Genomic DNA, 15,315 nt, shown 5'->3' on the forward strand with positions numbered 1-15,315 from the left:
TGTGCATATTTTAGAAAATTGCTTAGAGGTGTGATTGTCACATAGTGAGACATTAGGCACAAGTGATATGCAGCCAGTGCAGAGGACAAGGGTAGCATAGATGTCAGCTCGCCAGAGGGTGAGGGCACACACAGGTTCTGCTGCAGAGATCCCAGATGAGAACATCAATTGGGAAGGCCAATGGGTATGCACAATGAAATACTTGGCATTGGCAGGCCTGCCAGAAAGTCTGCATGTAATGTCAAGGAGCATGGAGGAGTCCAGCACCAATGTTTTGGTTTAGATTAGTAAAGGAGAAGAGTAAGGAACAATCTAAAGTAGAACTTCTAAATTGGAAGAGGGCTAACTTAAATAGGATGAGAGGGGATCTAGCCAGGGTAAAATGGAACCAAAGACTGACAGGAGAAACAGTAACAAAGTAATGGGTGATCTTTAAGGAGGAGATGTTTCGGGTACAGGCTAGATACATTCCAACAAGGGTGAAAAGTAAGGGAACCAAAGCCAGGGCTCCGTGGATGACGAGGGAGAAAAAGAATACAATGAAACAATAAAAGTGGCTGTATGATGCAGGTGAATTCTTCAAGCGAGAACCAGGCCAAATACAATAAGTTGAGAGGGGAAGTGAAAAAGAAAATAAGACTGACAAAGAGAGAATGAGAATAGAATGGCACTTAACATAAAAGGGAACCCAAAAATCTTCTACCAGTATGTAAATAATAAGCGGGTAATAAGAAACGGGGTGAGGCCTTTTAGGGACAAAGAGGGTTATATATACATGAGGCACAGGCAGGGCTAGAATACTTAATGAGTACTTTGTATCTGTTTTTACTGAGGAAGAGGATGCTGATAAAGTATCGGTAGAAGTAGAGATGGTACAGGTAATGGATGGGGTGAAAACTGATAGGCAGGATGTACTAGAATTGCTGGGTATATTTAAAGTGGATAAGTCGCCTGGTCCAGATGGCTTGCATTCCAGGTTGTTAAGAAATTGGAGATAGGGGAGTGGCTTGACATAATCTTCCAATCTTCCCTAGATATGGGGAAGGTGCCAGAGGATTGGAGAGGGGCAAATGTGACATCCTTGTTCAAGCAAGGGTGTATGGATAGTCTTAGTAACTACAGGCCAGTTAGTTTAACATCAGTGGTGGATATGGTTTTAGAAACAATAATCAGGGAAAAAATCAACAGGCATTTGGAGAGGTTCAAGTTAATTAAAGAGAACCAGCATGGATTTGTAAAAGGCAGATCATGCTTGACTAATCTAATTGAATTTTTTGATGAAGTAACAGAGAAGGTGGATGAAGGAAAAGCAATGGATGTTGTCTATATGGAGTTTAAGAAAGCATTTGACAAAGTACCACATAAAAGGCAGGTTAACAAAATTGAGGCTCGTGGAATAAGAAGTCAGTATCAGTTTGGATAAAAATTGGCTTAAGAACGGAAAACAGCAAGTCATAGTAAATAGTTTGTTTTTCAGACTGGGGGATGGTAGACAGTGATGTTCCCCAAGGTTCAGTGCTAGCGTTACCGATTTTTTTGATATATATAAATGACTTGGATATTAGGATACACAGTAAAATGTCAAAATTGCCGATGATACCAAACTTTTTTTTTTTGAGATACAGCACTGAAACAGGCCCTTCGGCCCACCGAGTCTGTGCCAAACATCAACCACCCATTTATACTAATCCTACACTAATCCCATATTCCTACCAAACATCCCCACCTGTCCCTATCACCTACCTATACTAGTGACAATTTATAATGGCCAATTTACCTATCAACCTGCAAGTCTTTTGGCTTGTGGGAGGAAACCGGAGCACCCGGAGAAAACCCACGCAGACACAGGGAGAACTTGCAAACTCCACACAGGCAGTACCCGGAATCGAACCCGGGTCCCTGGAGCTGTGAGGCTGCAGTGCTAACCACTGCGCCACTGTGCCGCCACTTGGAGGTGTGAGAAACAGTGAGGATGATACCAGTCAATTGCAACAGGACATAAGAGTCATAGAGTCATTTCCAGCATAGAAGGAGGCCATTCAGCCCATCAAGTCCAGGCTGGTTCTCCACGCAGCAATTCAATCAGTCCCATTCCCCTGCTCAATCCCCATAGCCCTGAAAGTTTATTTCCTTCAAGTGCCCATCAAATTTCCTTTTGAAATCATTGATTGTCTCCGCTTCCACCACCCTTGTAGGCAGCGAGTTCCAAGTCATTACCACTCACTGTGTAAAAAAGTACTTCCTCATATTCCCCCTGCATCTTTTGTCCAATACCTTCAATCTGTGTCCCCTAGTCCTTGTACCATTAGTTAATGGGAACAGTATTTCCTTGTCTAATGTATCTAAGCCTGTCATAATCTTGTACACCTCTACCAAATCACCTCTCAAACTCCTTTGCTCCAAGGAGTACAACAATAATTTTTTCAACCTAACCTTGTAACTAAAATCCCCCATCCCTGGAACTATTCTGGTAAATCTCCTCTGCACCCTCTCAAGGACACTCACATCCTTCCTAAAGTGTGGTGATCAGAACTGGATGCAATACTCTAATTGAGGCCTAACCAGAGCTTTATAAAGGTTCATCATAACTTCCCTGCTTTTGTACTTAATGCCTCTATTTATGAAGCACAAAATCCCATATGCCTTGCTAACCACTATCTCAATATGTCCTGCCATCTTCAAAGATCTATGCACATGCACCCTCCAGGTCCCTCAGTCTATATTGCCTCACCCTATCCCTTCTGCTAAAATACATCACCTCACACATGTCTGTATTAAATGTCATCTGCCACCTGTCTGCCCATTCAGCTAGCCTATCTATATCCTTTTGCAGAGATAGACTTAATGGCACAGTTTTAAAGAGTGTGCAGAAATAGTGGGACCTGGGGGTGTATGTGCACCATCTTTGAAGGTGGCAGGACATATTGGGAAAGATGTGAGGGTCCTTGAGAGGATGCAGAGGAGATTTACCAGAATGATTCCATGGATGAGGGATTTTAGCTACAAGGTTAGGTTGGAGAAGTTGGGGCTGTTCTCCTTGGAGAAAAGGAGGTTGAGGGAGATTTGATAGAGATGTACAAGATTATGACAGGTTTAGATAAGGTAGACAAAGAAAAGATGTTCCCATTAGTTGATGGTACAAGGACAAGGGGACACAGATTTAAGGTTTTGGGCAAGAAATGCAGGGGATGAGGGAAGAACTTTTTTACACAGTGAGTGGTAAAGACCTGGAACTCACTGCCTATGAGGGTGGTGGAAGCAGAGACGATGAGTGATGGCAAAAGGAAACTGCATGGGCACTTGAGGGAAATAAACTTACTGGGCTACAGGGATAGAGCAGGATATTGGAACTGATATTATTGCTACACAGAGAGCCGGCATGGACTCAATGGGCTGCATAGCCTCCTTCTGTGCCGTAATGGCTATCACTCTAACTTTGCACAGGCGTTTGCACAGAGGTTGGGAATTCGAAAATGGCAGAGCTGCCATCAAATTAGCATTACACTTTGATTGGCATCATGATTTGCCTACTCTGCATTCTGGTGGACACTCACTGTGCACATACTAATGCCTGCACCAATAAAGTGCCCGGTGCGATTTGTACGACAGGTGTGTGTGCATATTGTTGACGCCATTTTGGACCTCTAAGGCCACTCACAGCATCCAAAATTTGTGCTGTTAGTCTTTTCTCATCTACCAATTCCTATGTTTTCATGTTAAAATGTTTTAATAGAATCAAAGGAATTCTTCCTCTGCTTCATGGTAGCTTGTTCTCCTGCCTCTAACTTCCAATTTGATGTCACAGGACACATAAGCAACAATTATAACTAATTGTGATAAGTGCTAAATCAGAATTTAATAAAAAGTTCATAAATTTAGACATAATATAAATAATAGAAAAACTTTTAACATAACCACTGTGCAATGCTATTCCCAAACATGTCAGCATGTCAGAGTCTTATTTTAATTCTGTCCATTACTCTTTTAGAAAAGCACCCACCTTTCTTCCTCCAAAAGTTTTCTCTGTAGTATACCATGCATTTTATCACACATCCCATGGGAACACGTTGAATGAGCTGGTTTCGCAGAGTTGGCAGGGGTGGTTCATAGTGAATCTTTGCACTGAGGGCTGGTGGAATGGCACTGATAACATATTTACCCTAAATGACAACAAAAAAGTATAACTTTCTTTTCACTTTTCCTCTTTTATTACCTCCACACACTCGCTCTGCCCACAAAGATCTTACATAGTTGAATAAACAGGATTCTCCAATAACAGAAAACTCTGTGGAGATTCTACATCAGAAGTTCCTCCCCTTCATGGGGTTGAATTTTGGGATAAGAACAGAAGATGGGCTGGAAATTGCAGGGGGGGTGGTGGTGGTGGTGGGGAGGGAACCCGAATCTACCAATTTTATGCTTTACTGACCAAGACATGACAAATTCTGGAGATGTGACGGGGGTGGGGGGAGGGTATTGACTTACAGATGGTTCTTCTGCCTATCCTCCCACACACTTTCGTTTCAGTCTGATAGTGTGCGTGGGAGCACTCCCAGGAATCACATCAGATACAATGCCTTAAGGCCCAGGTGTTGATGTCGTTCTCAGCTAAAATCAAAGGGCTACTGGAAATTGCAGCTCTAATTTTGCCAGGATTATAAAATTAGTGATATGGAGTAGCTGGCATCAAATTCCACTCATGGAATCATCACAGCAATTTCAGCTTTGGGCATTTACAAGACCACTTGAGTGTGTTTCATTTCCTTTCTCTTTTAAAGGGAAGGGGGAAAAAGAGCCCCAAGATTCCACCTCATTTTCAGGGCCTCTTTAGTGTAAAATCAGGGCAAGTACTTTTCATGGGAGACACAGTGGGGCAAAAGCCATTTCCTTGAGTTTTCTACTCCAAAATCCACCGCCCTCAATTTTCACATGCCTTTTGTCACTCCACAATCACACTCCGAAGCTCCAGTTACAGAATTAATGTATATTAAAATTAGGACCAGTGGCATTACAGCCACACTCACAGTTATCTGCCCACACTGCTCTGTCTGTGGCTATGAAGTTGACAACTGCATTTAATCTTTATGGCCATTTCCAGCAGCCATGGATTATCTCTGTAATATCAGCCAGAGTACATTTCGAGCATGCATTAGTTAGACGGATGATGCACCTTTTAGGATAGCTGGGGAATTTATTCAGTTTGGAATCACAGTAAGGCAGCATTGGATAGGTGTTTTTTTAAACAGGGTTTCTGATCTTCCCAAGGTTCAAGATACAACAAATGACACTCATGTCGATTTGTGAGCCCCTACATTTAACTACTTCAGATTCCTCAACAGAACAGGTTTCCATTCCCTCAATGTACAGATTGTGTGGGAAATGTAAGAATTCTAAATGTCAATGTAAGATTTGCTGGAAATTGTCAAGATATACTCATCCTTTGTAATTTAGCACTCCATTAGCGCTTCAAGGAAGAAAACCATGTCAACGAATAATTTTTGGGTGGCAAGGTACACTCCCTGCTCCCATTGATCATGACTCCATTAAGAATTGCACAAATGCCAGCAGAGGAGCACTACAATTGAGGCACATGCCTACACCACTGTGGTCATTGAGAAGATCATCGTGCTCTTAACGGCCTTAAGGATGGTTTTCACATCCTTGCAGGTTGAGAAAGGGGCTGCAATATAATCCAACCTGTGTATCCTACACAGTAGTAGCCTTCTTTGTCATGCACAACTTGGCCATATCTGGACTTGGGTCTAGATTATTGCATTGGAGACAGACATACATGGTGGGGAGCATCATGAGGCCTCCTCTGTGACTGCTACAAGAGGCATTAGAGCACAACTAATCAGTGAGGTCTTCTCTTCTGTTTAACACGTCTACCTTAACTTCTTCTCCCCCCACCTTCAAATAATCCAATATCGATCCTAGAACATTACAACATAGTTAGAGCATGAACATGTCAATGATGCACCCTTGTAAACTGGCTCCACAAATGACCCCCCCCCCCGCCCCAAGATTTGGGATAGATTTTTTTTGGCTTCGAGCAAAGGCAAGTGGGGCTTTCACTCTGCTGCATTTATGCTGACAGACAAGCCCCCATGAATTTCTCAGCCCCTATTCACTATCCCTAATTTTCTGGAGTGCTTTGGAGTAAAGTACATTACCAGTTGTTACTGTCCATTTTCCTCACCACAAAAGTCTCATGATCCAGTGTCTCCACAATGACTGTACCCTGTGTTTGATCAATCCAAATTACAGGCTTTTGCAGTTTTACGCAGTCTCCCAGACGGTTCATCAATTGTTCACAGATCTGACCAGAACCACCAACAAACTTTCGCTCCTACAAATGCAAAATATGTATTAATGGACTACTTGAAAACTGTGGATCACTATAATAGTTCATTAACTATGGCTCAGTTACACTCATGAATTAGACATTTAAGACATCAAAAAGCAGATTAAAGAAAGACTTGCATTCATATAGCACCTTACAGGACCTCAGGCCATCTTAAAGCACTTTAAAGCCAATTAAATACTTTTGAAGTGTATTTAATGATGTAATGTAGGAAACATGGTAGCCAATTTGCACAAAGCAAGGTCCCACAACCAGTAAAGTGATAATGACCAGATCATCTGCATTAGGGATAAATATGGGAGAATACCCCTGCTCTTCTTTGAAATAATACCATGCAATCTTATACATCCTCTTGAGAAAGAAGATGGGGGCTCACTTTAAGGTCTCATTTGAAAGACAGCACTTCCAACAGTGCAGCACTCCCTCCATACTGCAGTGAACTGTCAGTTTAGATCTTCTGCTCAAGAGTGGGACTTGAACCCACAGCTTTCGGACTCAGCAGCGAGAGAGCTACCACTGAGCCATAGCTGAAGACGAGGACTATTTTGGCTCACCAACCCTGTAGATGCCATTAAGGGGACAGATCTGGAGCCAAGTAGAACTGCTCTCCATTTTCCTATCCTTGTTCAAAATCTTGGGGTCAGGCTAATCTACATAGTTTGGTGCGCACTCACAATGCTCTGGTGCAACTTAGGCATTGGTCCCAGAGTTGGAGATAGGGGTTGAATTGGGTGGGAGAAACGTGGGAGGTGGGGGAGGAGAGTGTGGAACTGGCAAGTTGGACAAAGTAAAATCCATATATTCTGTATTAGCTCATTATCCTCTCCTTCCAGGGTCCCACTTCACATTTAACAATTTTCTTTTTACTGAAAATTTTTAGAATACTTTTCTGTTCTAATTAATATTTTTGAGACAGTCTCCTCTTACTCCCTCTTTGGTTTCCTTATTCATCTCTTAGCTTTTTCCTTCATTTCCCCGTAATTTCTCTTACTTCTATAATATATATTATACCTGTAGGCTCCATATGTTCTATTCTTCAATTTTATTGTTTGCAGATTTTCTATTCCATTTTCCTCCACAATTAGGGTGATAGTAGTACAACTACCCTGATGCAACAAAACTCCTTTGTTTTTAACCTCTAATCTTTAACTATACCAACTCTGTCTGAACCTCTTTTTTGCATAAAACCAGTCTTCCAGCAGAATCTTTACCCTCTTTAACCAAAATTGCCACTTCACCTCTTTTCTTGCCTATTCTGTCCCTCCTAAAAACATTATGACATAATATGTTACTTTTTTGTGCAGTGCTGAATCTGAACCCGTGAACAGGCCAGGAAAAGTTTCTACACCTCTGCACATCTGCTCTCCCAGGATGCAGGCCCACTTGATTGGTGTCTCATGTTAGTTGGTAGCACTCTTCCCTTTGAGTTAAAAGACTGTGAGTTCAAGTCCCACTTGAAGACTTCACCACAAAAATCTAGGATGGCAATCCAGTGTAATACTGAGGGTGTGCTGCACTACCAGAGAAGTCATCTGCTGTCTGTCCTCTCAGTTGGATGCAAAGCATTCCATGATTCTATTGTGAACAAGAGCAGGGGAGTTATCCCCAGGGTCCTGCCCAATACTTATCTCTCAATCAATAACACAAAAACAGATTATCTGTGCTGTTTGTGGGATCTTGCTGTTTGCAAATTGGCTGCTATGCTTCCTACATTACAACAGTGGCTACATTTCAGAAGTACTTTATTGGCTGGAAAGCTCTTTGAGATGTCTGGTGGTTGTGAAAGGCATTATGTAAATTCAAGTCCTTCTTTTTCTTTACTAATATCTATATATTAGCATCTGTGATATGAAAGGCTTCAGCTGGCACTTCCCAGAAGGACTCCTTGTGGCAGTCAGGAATACTGCCTTACTGGCATACAAGCATTGTATCAGAAAATCTATAAAAGACTGCTTCCTCCAAAAATCTTTCAGATTATTGGGCTGAGCAAATCTATATTCTCATGAAAATTCCGTAATTCTGTGTTGACTGTTTCTATCTTTCTTGTTTTCTTATCACTTGTATTCATCAGTATCTTCTGTTGTCCTTCTATCTCTGTGAAATTATATTACTTGTAAATAAATATGACTTTGATTTACCCTGAATGCAACAGTCTGACAGCAGGGTGTTTTACCACCTTTTAGAATAGACAGGATATGGGTAGCCCACAAGTATTCTGATATAATATTCTTTCTTTCTTTTTCTTTTGGGCCTCCTTATCTCGAGAGACAATGGATACGCGCCTGGAGGTGGTCAGTGGTTTGTGAAGCAGCGTCTGGAGTGGCTATAAAGGCCAATTCTAGAGTGACAGGCTCTTCCACAGGTGCTGCAGAGAAATTTGTTTGTCGGGGCTGTTGCACAGTTGGCTCTCCCCTTGCGCCTCTGTCTTTTTTCCTGCCAACTACTAAGTCTCTTCGACTCGCCACATTTTAGCCCTGTCTTTATGGTATAATATACCACAGTTAAAAGGTAATTGTGAGCCATGTGGAATGCAGTCTCACTCATGTCATGTTTAAGGTTTGAGACTTCAGTTTATTGGACACTCGTCGGTTTACGGAAATTGCCAGGAGTATCAAATTACCAAGAACATCAAGCAGAATGTACTATACCCTGAGATGAATGCGGAAATGAGATGCTACAACCTGAAAAATACTAGACCAAAAAAACAAGATGCTACAGAACCAGAACCATTCACATCCTGGGGGGTTACCATTGACCAGAAACTGAACTGGACAAGCTATATAAATACTGTGGCTACAATAGTAGGTCAGAGGCTGGGAATTCTGTGGCAAAGTAACTCACCTCCTGATTCCCCAAAGGCTGTCCACCATCTACGAGGCACAAGCCAGGAGTGTAATAGAATACAGTTCACTTTCCTGGAGGAGTGCAGCTCCAACAACACTCAGGAAGCTTGACACCATCCAAGACAAAGCATCCCACTTGATCGACAGCCCAGCCACCATCTTAAACATTCACTCCCTCCACCACCGCTGCAAAGTGGCAGCAGTGTGTATGCCATCTACAAGATGCACTGCAGCAACTTGCCAAACTTCCTTCAACAGAACATTCCAAACCCATGACCTCTACCACCTGGAAGGACATGAGCAGCAGATGCATGGGAACACCACCACCTGAAAGTTCCATTCCAAGCCACACACCATCCTGACTTGAAACTATATTGCCGTTCCTTCACTGTCACTGGGTTAAAAACCTGGAACTCCCTTCCTAACAGCACTGTAGGTGCACCTACACCAGAGGAATTGCAGTGGTTCAAGAAGACAGCTCACCACCACCTTCTCAAGGGCAATTAGGGCTGGGCAACAAATGCTGGCCATGCCAGCAATTCTCACATCCCATGAAAGAATTAAAAACTAAATTAGATAAGATTTGTAACCAATAGATCATATGGAAATTACAAAGATGAAAACAAATCCAAATAATTTTTTCTGCAATTACTTTTTTAGAAATTCGTTTTCATGGAATGTGGTTGTCACTCTGATGAAAGGTCACAGACCTGAAACATTAACTCTGATTTTCTCTCCACAGATGCTGCCTGACCTGCTGAGTATTTCCAGCACTTTCTGTTTTTATTTCAGATTTCCAGCATCCACAGTCTTTGCTTTTATCAGATTGAGGGGAGATTTGATAGAGATGTACAAGATTATGACAGGTTTAAATAAGGTGGACAAAGAAAAGCTGTTCCCATTAGCTAATGGTATAAGAACTAGGGGACACAGTTTTAAGGCTTTGGGCAAAAGATGCAGGCAGGATTTGAGGAAGAATTTTTTTTACACAGCGAGTGGTAATGACCTGGAACTCGCTGCCTACGAGGGTGGTGGAAGCGGAGATAATGAATGATGTCAAAAGGGCACTTGACGAAAATAAACTTTCAGGGCTACGAGGTTAGAGTAGGGGACTGGGACTGATTGAATTGCTCAATAGAGAGCTGGCATGGACTTGAGGGACCGAATGGCCGCCTCTATCTCGTTATGAGGCTATGACCCTCTTCTACTGCATATTCTCAGTTAAGTTATCCACCAGAACAACAATACGATATCTAAGGAGAATTCAGGGGCAATCATTAACAATTTTTTTTTTTTAATTCATTCATGGGATGTGGGCGTCACTGGCTAGGCTAGCATTTATTGCCCATCCCTAACTGCCCTTGAGAAGGTGGTGGTGAGCTGCCTTCTTGAATCGCTGCAGTCCATGTGGGGTAGGTACACCCACAGTGCTTTTAGGAAGGGAGTTCCAGGATTTTGAACCAGCAACAGTGAAGGAATGGCAATATAGTTCCAAGTCAGGATGGTGTGTGACTTGGAGGGGAACTTGCAGGTGGTGGTGTTCTCATGCATTTTCTGCCCTTATCCTTCTAGTTGGTAGAGGTCGCGGGTTTGGAAGGTGCTGTCTAAGGAGCCTTGGTGTGTTGCTGCAGTGCATCTTGTAGATGGTACACACTGCTGCCACTGTGTGTCAGTGGTGGAGGGAGTGAATGTTTGTGGATGGGGAATCAAGCAGACTGCTTTGTCCTGGATGGTGTCAAGCTTCTTGAGTGTTGTTGGAGCTGCACTCATCCAGGCAAGTGGATAGTATTCCATCACACTCCTGATTTGTGCCTTGAAGATGGTGGACAGGCTTTGGGGAATCAGGATGTGAGTTACTTGCCACAGCATTCCTTGCCTCTGACCTGCTCTTATAGCCACGGTATTTATATGGCTACTCCAGTTCAGCTTCTGGTCAATGGCAGCCCATAGGATGTTGATAGTGGGGAATTAATGCATCAATTGCTCGAAGAAAGTCAATTGATCTAAGTAAGTCACTTTTTCCCCACTCTACACAGGCAATACACATATCCAAATTTCTCCATTATTAATTATTAATCTTTTGTCAAGATATACTGGAACAAGTAAATCAGGACCAACATTTAAAATGCTTGCTCACCTGTCCACCATTGGTTGTCGAAAATATCCGTGTTGTCCCACCACACTGTTTGATATACCACAGGAACCAGAGAGCAGAGACTTCATGTGGTTCACAGGTGACATTTACATTTACAAAGAGTGTAGCAAAGTGCTTAGCAATCCTAGTGATTAAAATTAAAAGGGAAATGTCTAGAAAAACTCTTCAGATGTTCACAGAAAACAAGTTAGCTGACTTGTGGTATAATTCCTCAATTATGCAGATCAAGTAGAACTAGAAATATTCAAAACATTATACTAACAAAATATTTGAAATGCAACAACAGCAAAGCCTCTACAAGAAGGTGACAAGTTCAACAAAAAGGCACATGACTACAATAATCCATGGGATAGAAATTATGATTAACAAAGTTCATATACAGTCTCTTAATGCACTCATACAACATTTGTGTATTACTTTTTAAAGGTGTTAACCTGTTTAATACCTGTGCAAAAACAGTGCATGCAGAGATGCAGTATGAGTGCATTAAGTGTACATATATGAACTTTGCATTTGGGAGTTTCTGCAGTACAATGTGTCATTAAAAGTACAACAATTAATACACGTCCGTCATTGACAAGAAGGGCTATAATCTTGTTGACCCTTTACTTTATTAAGTATAGTATGAAATAAAGCACGTAGATTAGTTTAACAGAAAAGTTCTCTGCAACCCTGGACTACTGGCTGAACCAGACCATCTGTCATCCCAATGACATGCTCAATCTTAATCTGAGTTTTAAAGCCCAATGCCTATCCATCACCAAGTCTGCTAAGTGCTACCTCTGCAGCATTGCCCATGTCCAGCCCTAACTCAGCCCTTCTACCACTGAAATCCTGAATCATTAGTCTGTCAGCTTCAGACTCAATTACTGTTAGAAAAAAAGTTAGCATTGAAAAGAAAATGGTGCAGTGGTTATTTTGTATACAGATAATGATTTTTTATAATTATCCCGTCCTCCCAAAGCTCTACTACATGTATTCAGTCCCATATTTAGTCCTGCTTGCTCACCACTCTTGTTTTTCACTGAGCTACACTGAATCCATGCAGCATATTTAAAATCCCTATCCTCATCTTTAAATCTGTCTATGGCCTTGACCTATCCTATCATTACAATATCCTCCAGCCCTAGGTAACCTCCTGAAAGGTACATTCCTTTGAATCGACCTTTTGTGCATCTACCCCCTACCACCCTTCTCTGCACTCTTGGTGATACAGCTTCAATGCATGAATATAGCCTGATGACCTTTTCTCATCTTCAGTACATAAGAAAAGATCTATAAGATAGCAACACTATGCTTACAGCATATTCACGAATCAATACTTTTGAATGCTGTATATTTTAAAAGGAACTGATGTTAGGGCACACAGCGACTTTTCAAATAATCTTTAAATTACTTTGGCCCTCATCAGATAAATAAACGAAAGTCCATACATAGAACAGGAATTCCTCCTAAAATTATCAGAAATGTCATTAATTCTCAGGAGAGCAAGGGCTGTGCAAGTGAATAAATTAGTTTTACCTTCTCTAGCACTGTGACGGGATTGAGCATTGGGGCAATATGGAGTGAAGTAGGATGATGCAATTCACTATTGTGCTCAATTCTCAATCTGCGTTGTGCCAAGCAGAGGAATTCTGCACCTCAGCACAAGGAAGGGAAAAGGTCAGATCAGCTACTCCATCCAGGGCAGTAATTCATATCACCTGATGGCTGGCCAAAGGCAGTGTTGGCACAAGTATGCAATCTGGCCATCCATTCATCCCTCTCTGGAACAGGGATGAGGATCCAGCTGGACTAAAGAATGTGTACATTGAACCTGAGCTAATTTCTAATAAAGGGACGATTTAAAAGAGAACTTACTTGGTCCAGCAAAGTTTGTCAATCAACTGTTGCATTGTTATTTTATCCCATTGTTCAGCATGGGGTGCTTTCCATGGTGCATCAACTGGTATCTGGAAAGACAAGATTTATTATACTTTACAGTAATATTGTTATTAATTGGATGAGATAAAATATTAGATTCCAGAGAAATAGTTATGTTTTATGTAGGTTCTTGTCTGCATGCACCATGCTGACTCCATGCTCACCCACATCTTCCCACTTTCTGATCCATCTCTCAGCTTGTGCCCCTTCCCATTTTTTTCATCTGTGCTGTAGATCAATTTTCATCCACGATTTCATATTCTGCTCCCTGTCACTTCCTAATCCATGTGCCAGCTTCATTCTCACCAACTCAACCCACTTTCTGAATTGTGTCCCACCTGCATTCTTACCTCTTCACAGTATTTAATCTTCACATCCATACATTCCCAGACACCCTTTGATCTGTATCCCAGCTCTACTCTTGCACGTGCACTCTCCAATCCATGCTCTAGCTTCATTACAGTCTCTTTTCCACACTTTTATCAATGTTTCAGCTCCATTACCTTGTCGCATCCATGAGGTTGAAGGCTTCGTAGACAGCACATTTACGAATGTGGTCATCCCGCAGCTTAAGAGTAAGCAGGGAGAGAGGGAAGGGGTGACCACCAGGCAGTCAAGAAGAAGCAGACAGGACATGCAGGAGTCCTCTGAGTGCATCACACTGTCCACCCAGTATGCAGTTCTGAATACTGAGGAAAGTGATGGTTCATCTGGGGAGTGCAACCAGATCCAAGTCCATGGCACCACAGTTGGCTCAGCTGTACAGGGGGGCACAAAGAAGACTGGAAGGGCGATAGTGATAGGTGATTCGATAGGGGAACAGACAGGCATTTCTGCCACTGCAGATGTGAATCCAGAATGGTATATTGCCTCCCTGGTGCCAGAATCAAGGATGTCACTGAATGGATGCAGAGAACCCTGAAAAGGGAGGGTGAACAGCCAGCAGTTGTGGTCCACATCAGTACCAACAACATAGGCAGAAAGAGGGATGTGGTCTTGATGTCAGAATTTAGGGAGCTAGGTAGGAAATTAGAAAGCAGGACTTCAAAAGTCGTAATCTCCGGATTACTCCCAGTACCACGCGCAATTGAGTATAGAAATAGGAGGATAGTGCAGATGAATGCATGGCTGGAAGGATGGTGCAGAAGGGAGGGCTTTAGATTCCTGGGACATTGGGACCAGCTCTGGGGGAGATGGGACCTGTACAGGCCGGATGGGTTGCACCTAAACAGAGCTGGGACCAATTTCCTTGTGGTCGATTTGCTAGTGCTATTGGGGAGGATTTAAACTAATTTACCAGGAGGTAATACTAGAGAGGAATACCTAGGTGCACAGAATACTGGGATAGACAGATGGCACTGAAGTAGGAAACAGTAAGTTATTAGGTGAGTTCAGAGAAACAGGGAATGTAATAAATTCTAAATTAGGTTTACTGTGCATGTATATGAATGCGCCGAGAGTGGTAAATAAGATTGGTGAGTTGCAGGTGTAGATAGCCACATGGAAAGATGATGTTATAGTTATAATGGAGACCTGACTCAAAGGAGGGCAGGGCTGGGCATTAAATATTCCTGGATATAAGGTGTTCAGGAAAGATAGGAAAGGAAGGAGAGGGGGCAGTATTAAGGAGAACATTGCAGTTCTGGAGAGAGAGGATGCCCCAGAGGGGTCAAGGACAGAATCTATTTGGCTAGAAGTAAGGAACAAAAAAAAAGTTGCAATTACATTGCTCGGTGTAGTCTATAGGCCACCTACTAGCGGGAAAGATGTAGAGAAAGAAATTTGCAAGGCAATTACAGAGAAGTATAAGAATTATCGAGTGGTTATAAGATGGGACTTTAATTATCCAAATATAGACTGAAATAGTAGTAGTGTAAAGGGCAGAGAGGGGCAAGAGTTCCTCGAGTGTGTTCAGGAGAATTTTTTACAGCAGTACGTTTCCAGTCCAATTAGAAAGGAGGCACTGCTAGAATTGGTTCTTAGGAATGAGGTGGGCCAAGTGGATCAAGTGTCAGTCGGGGAACATTTAG

General features: G+C 42.2%; 1 protein-coding gene across 2 annotated transcripts in view; it reads right to left on the reverse strand.

Moving 5' to 3' along the window:
- Positions 1 to 15,315, reverse strand: part of mao (monoamine oxidase) — a 225,992-nt gene that overhangs the window by 43,402 nt on the left and 167,275 nt on the right. For both annotated transcript variants that reach the window (XM_068040668.1, XM_068040669.1), the window contains exons 5-8: positions 13,223 to 13,314; positions 11,345 to 11,486; positions 6,200 to 6,349; positions 4,001 to 4,160 (exon numbers count right to left, since the gene is read on the reverse strand). In XM_068040668.1, coding sequence (XP_067896769.1) covers positions 4,001 to 4,160; positions 6,200 to 6,349; positions 11,345 to 11,486; positions 13,223 to 13,314 — 544 coding nt within the window. The remainder of the gene's footprint in view (positions 1 to 4,000; positions 4,161 to 6,199; positions 6,350 to 11,344; positions 11,487 to 13,222; positions 13,315 to 15,315) is intronic.

The sequence above is a fragment of the Heterodontus francisci genome, chromosome 10, assembly GCF_036365525.1.
Source record: "Heterodontus francisci isolate sHetFra1 chromosome 10, sHetFra1.hap1, whole genome shotgun sequence".
Lineage (NCBI taxonomy): Eukaryota > Metazoa > Chordata > Chondrichthyes > Heterodontiformes > Heterodontidae > Heterodontus > Heterodontus francisci.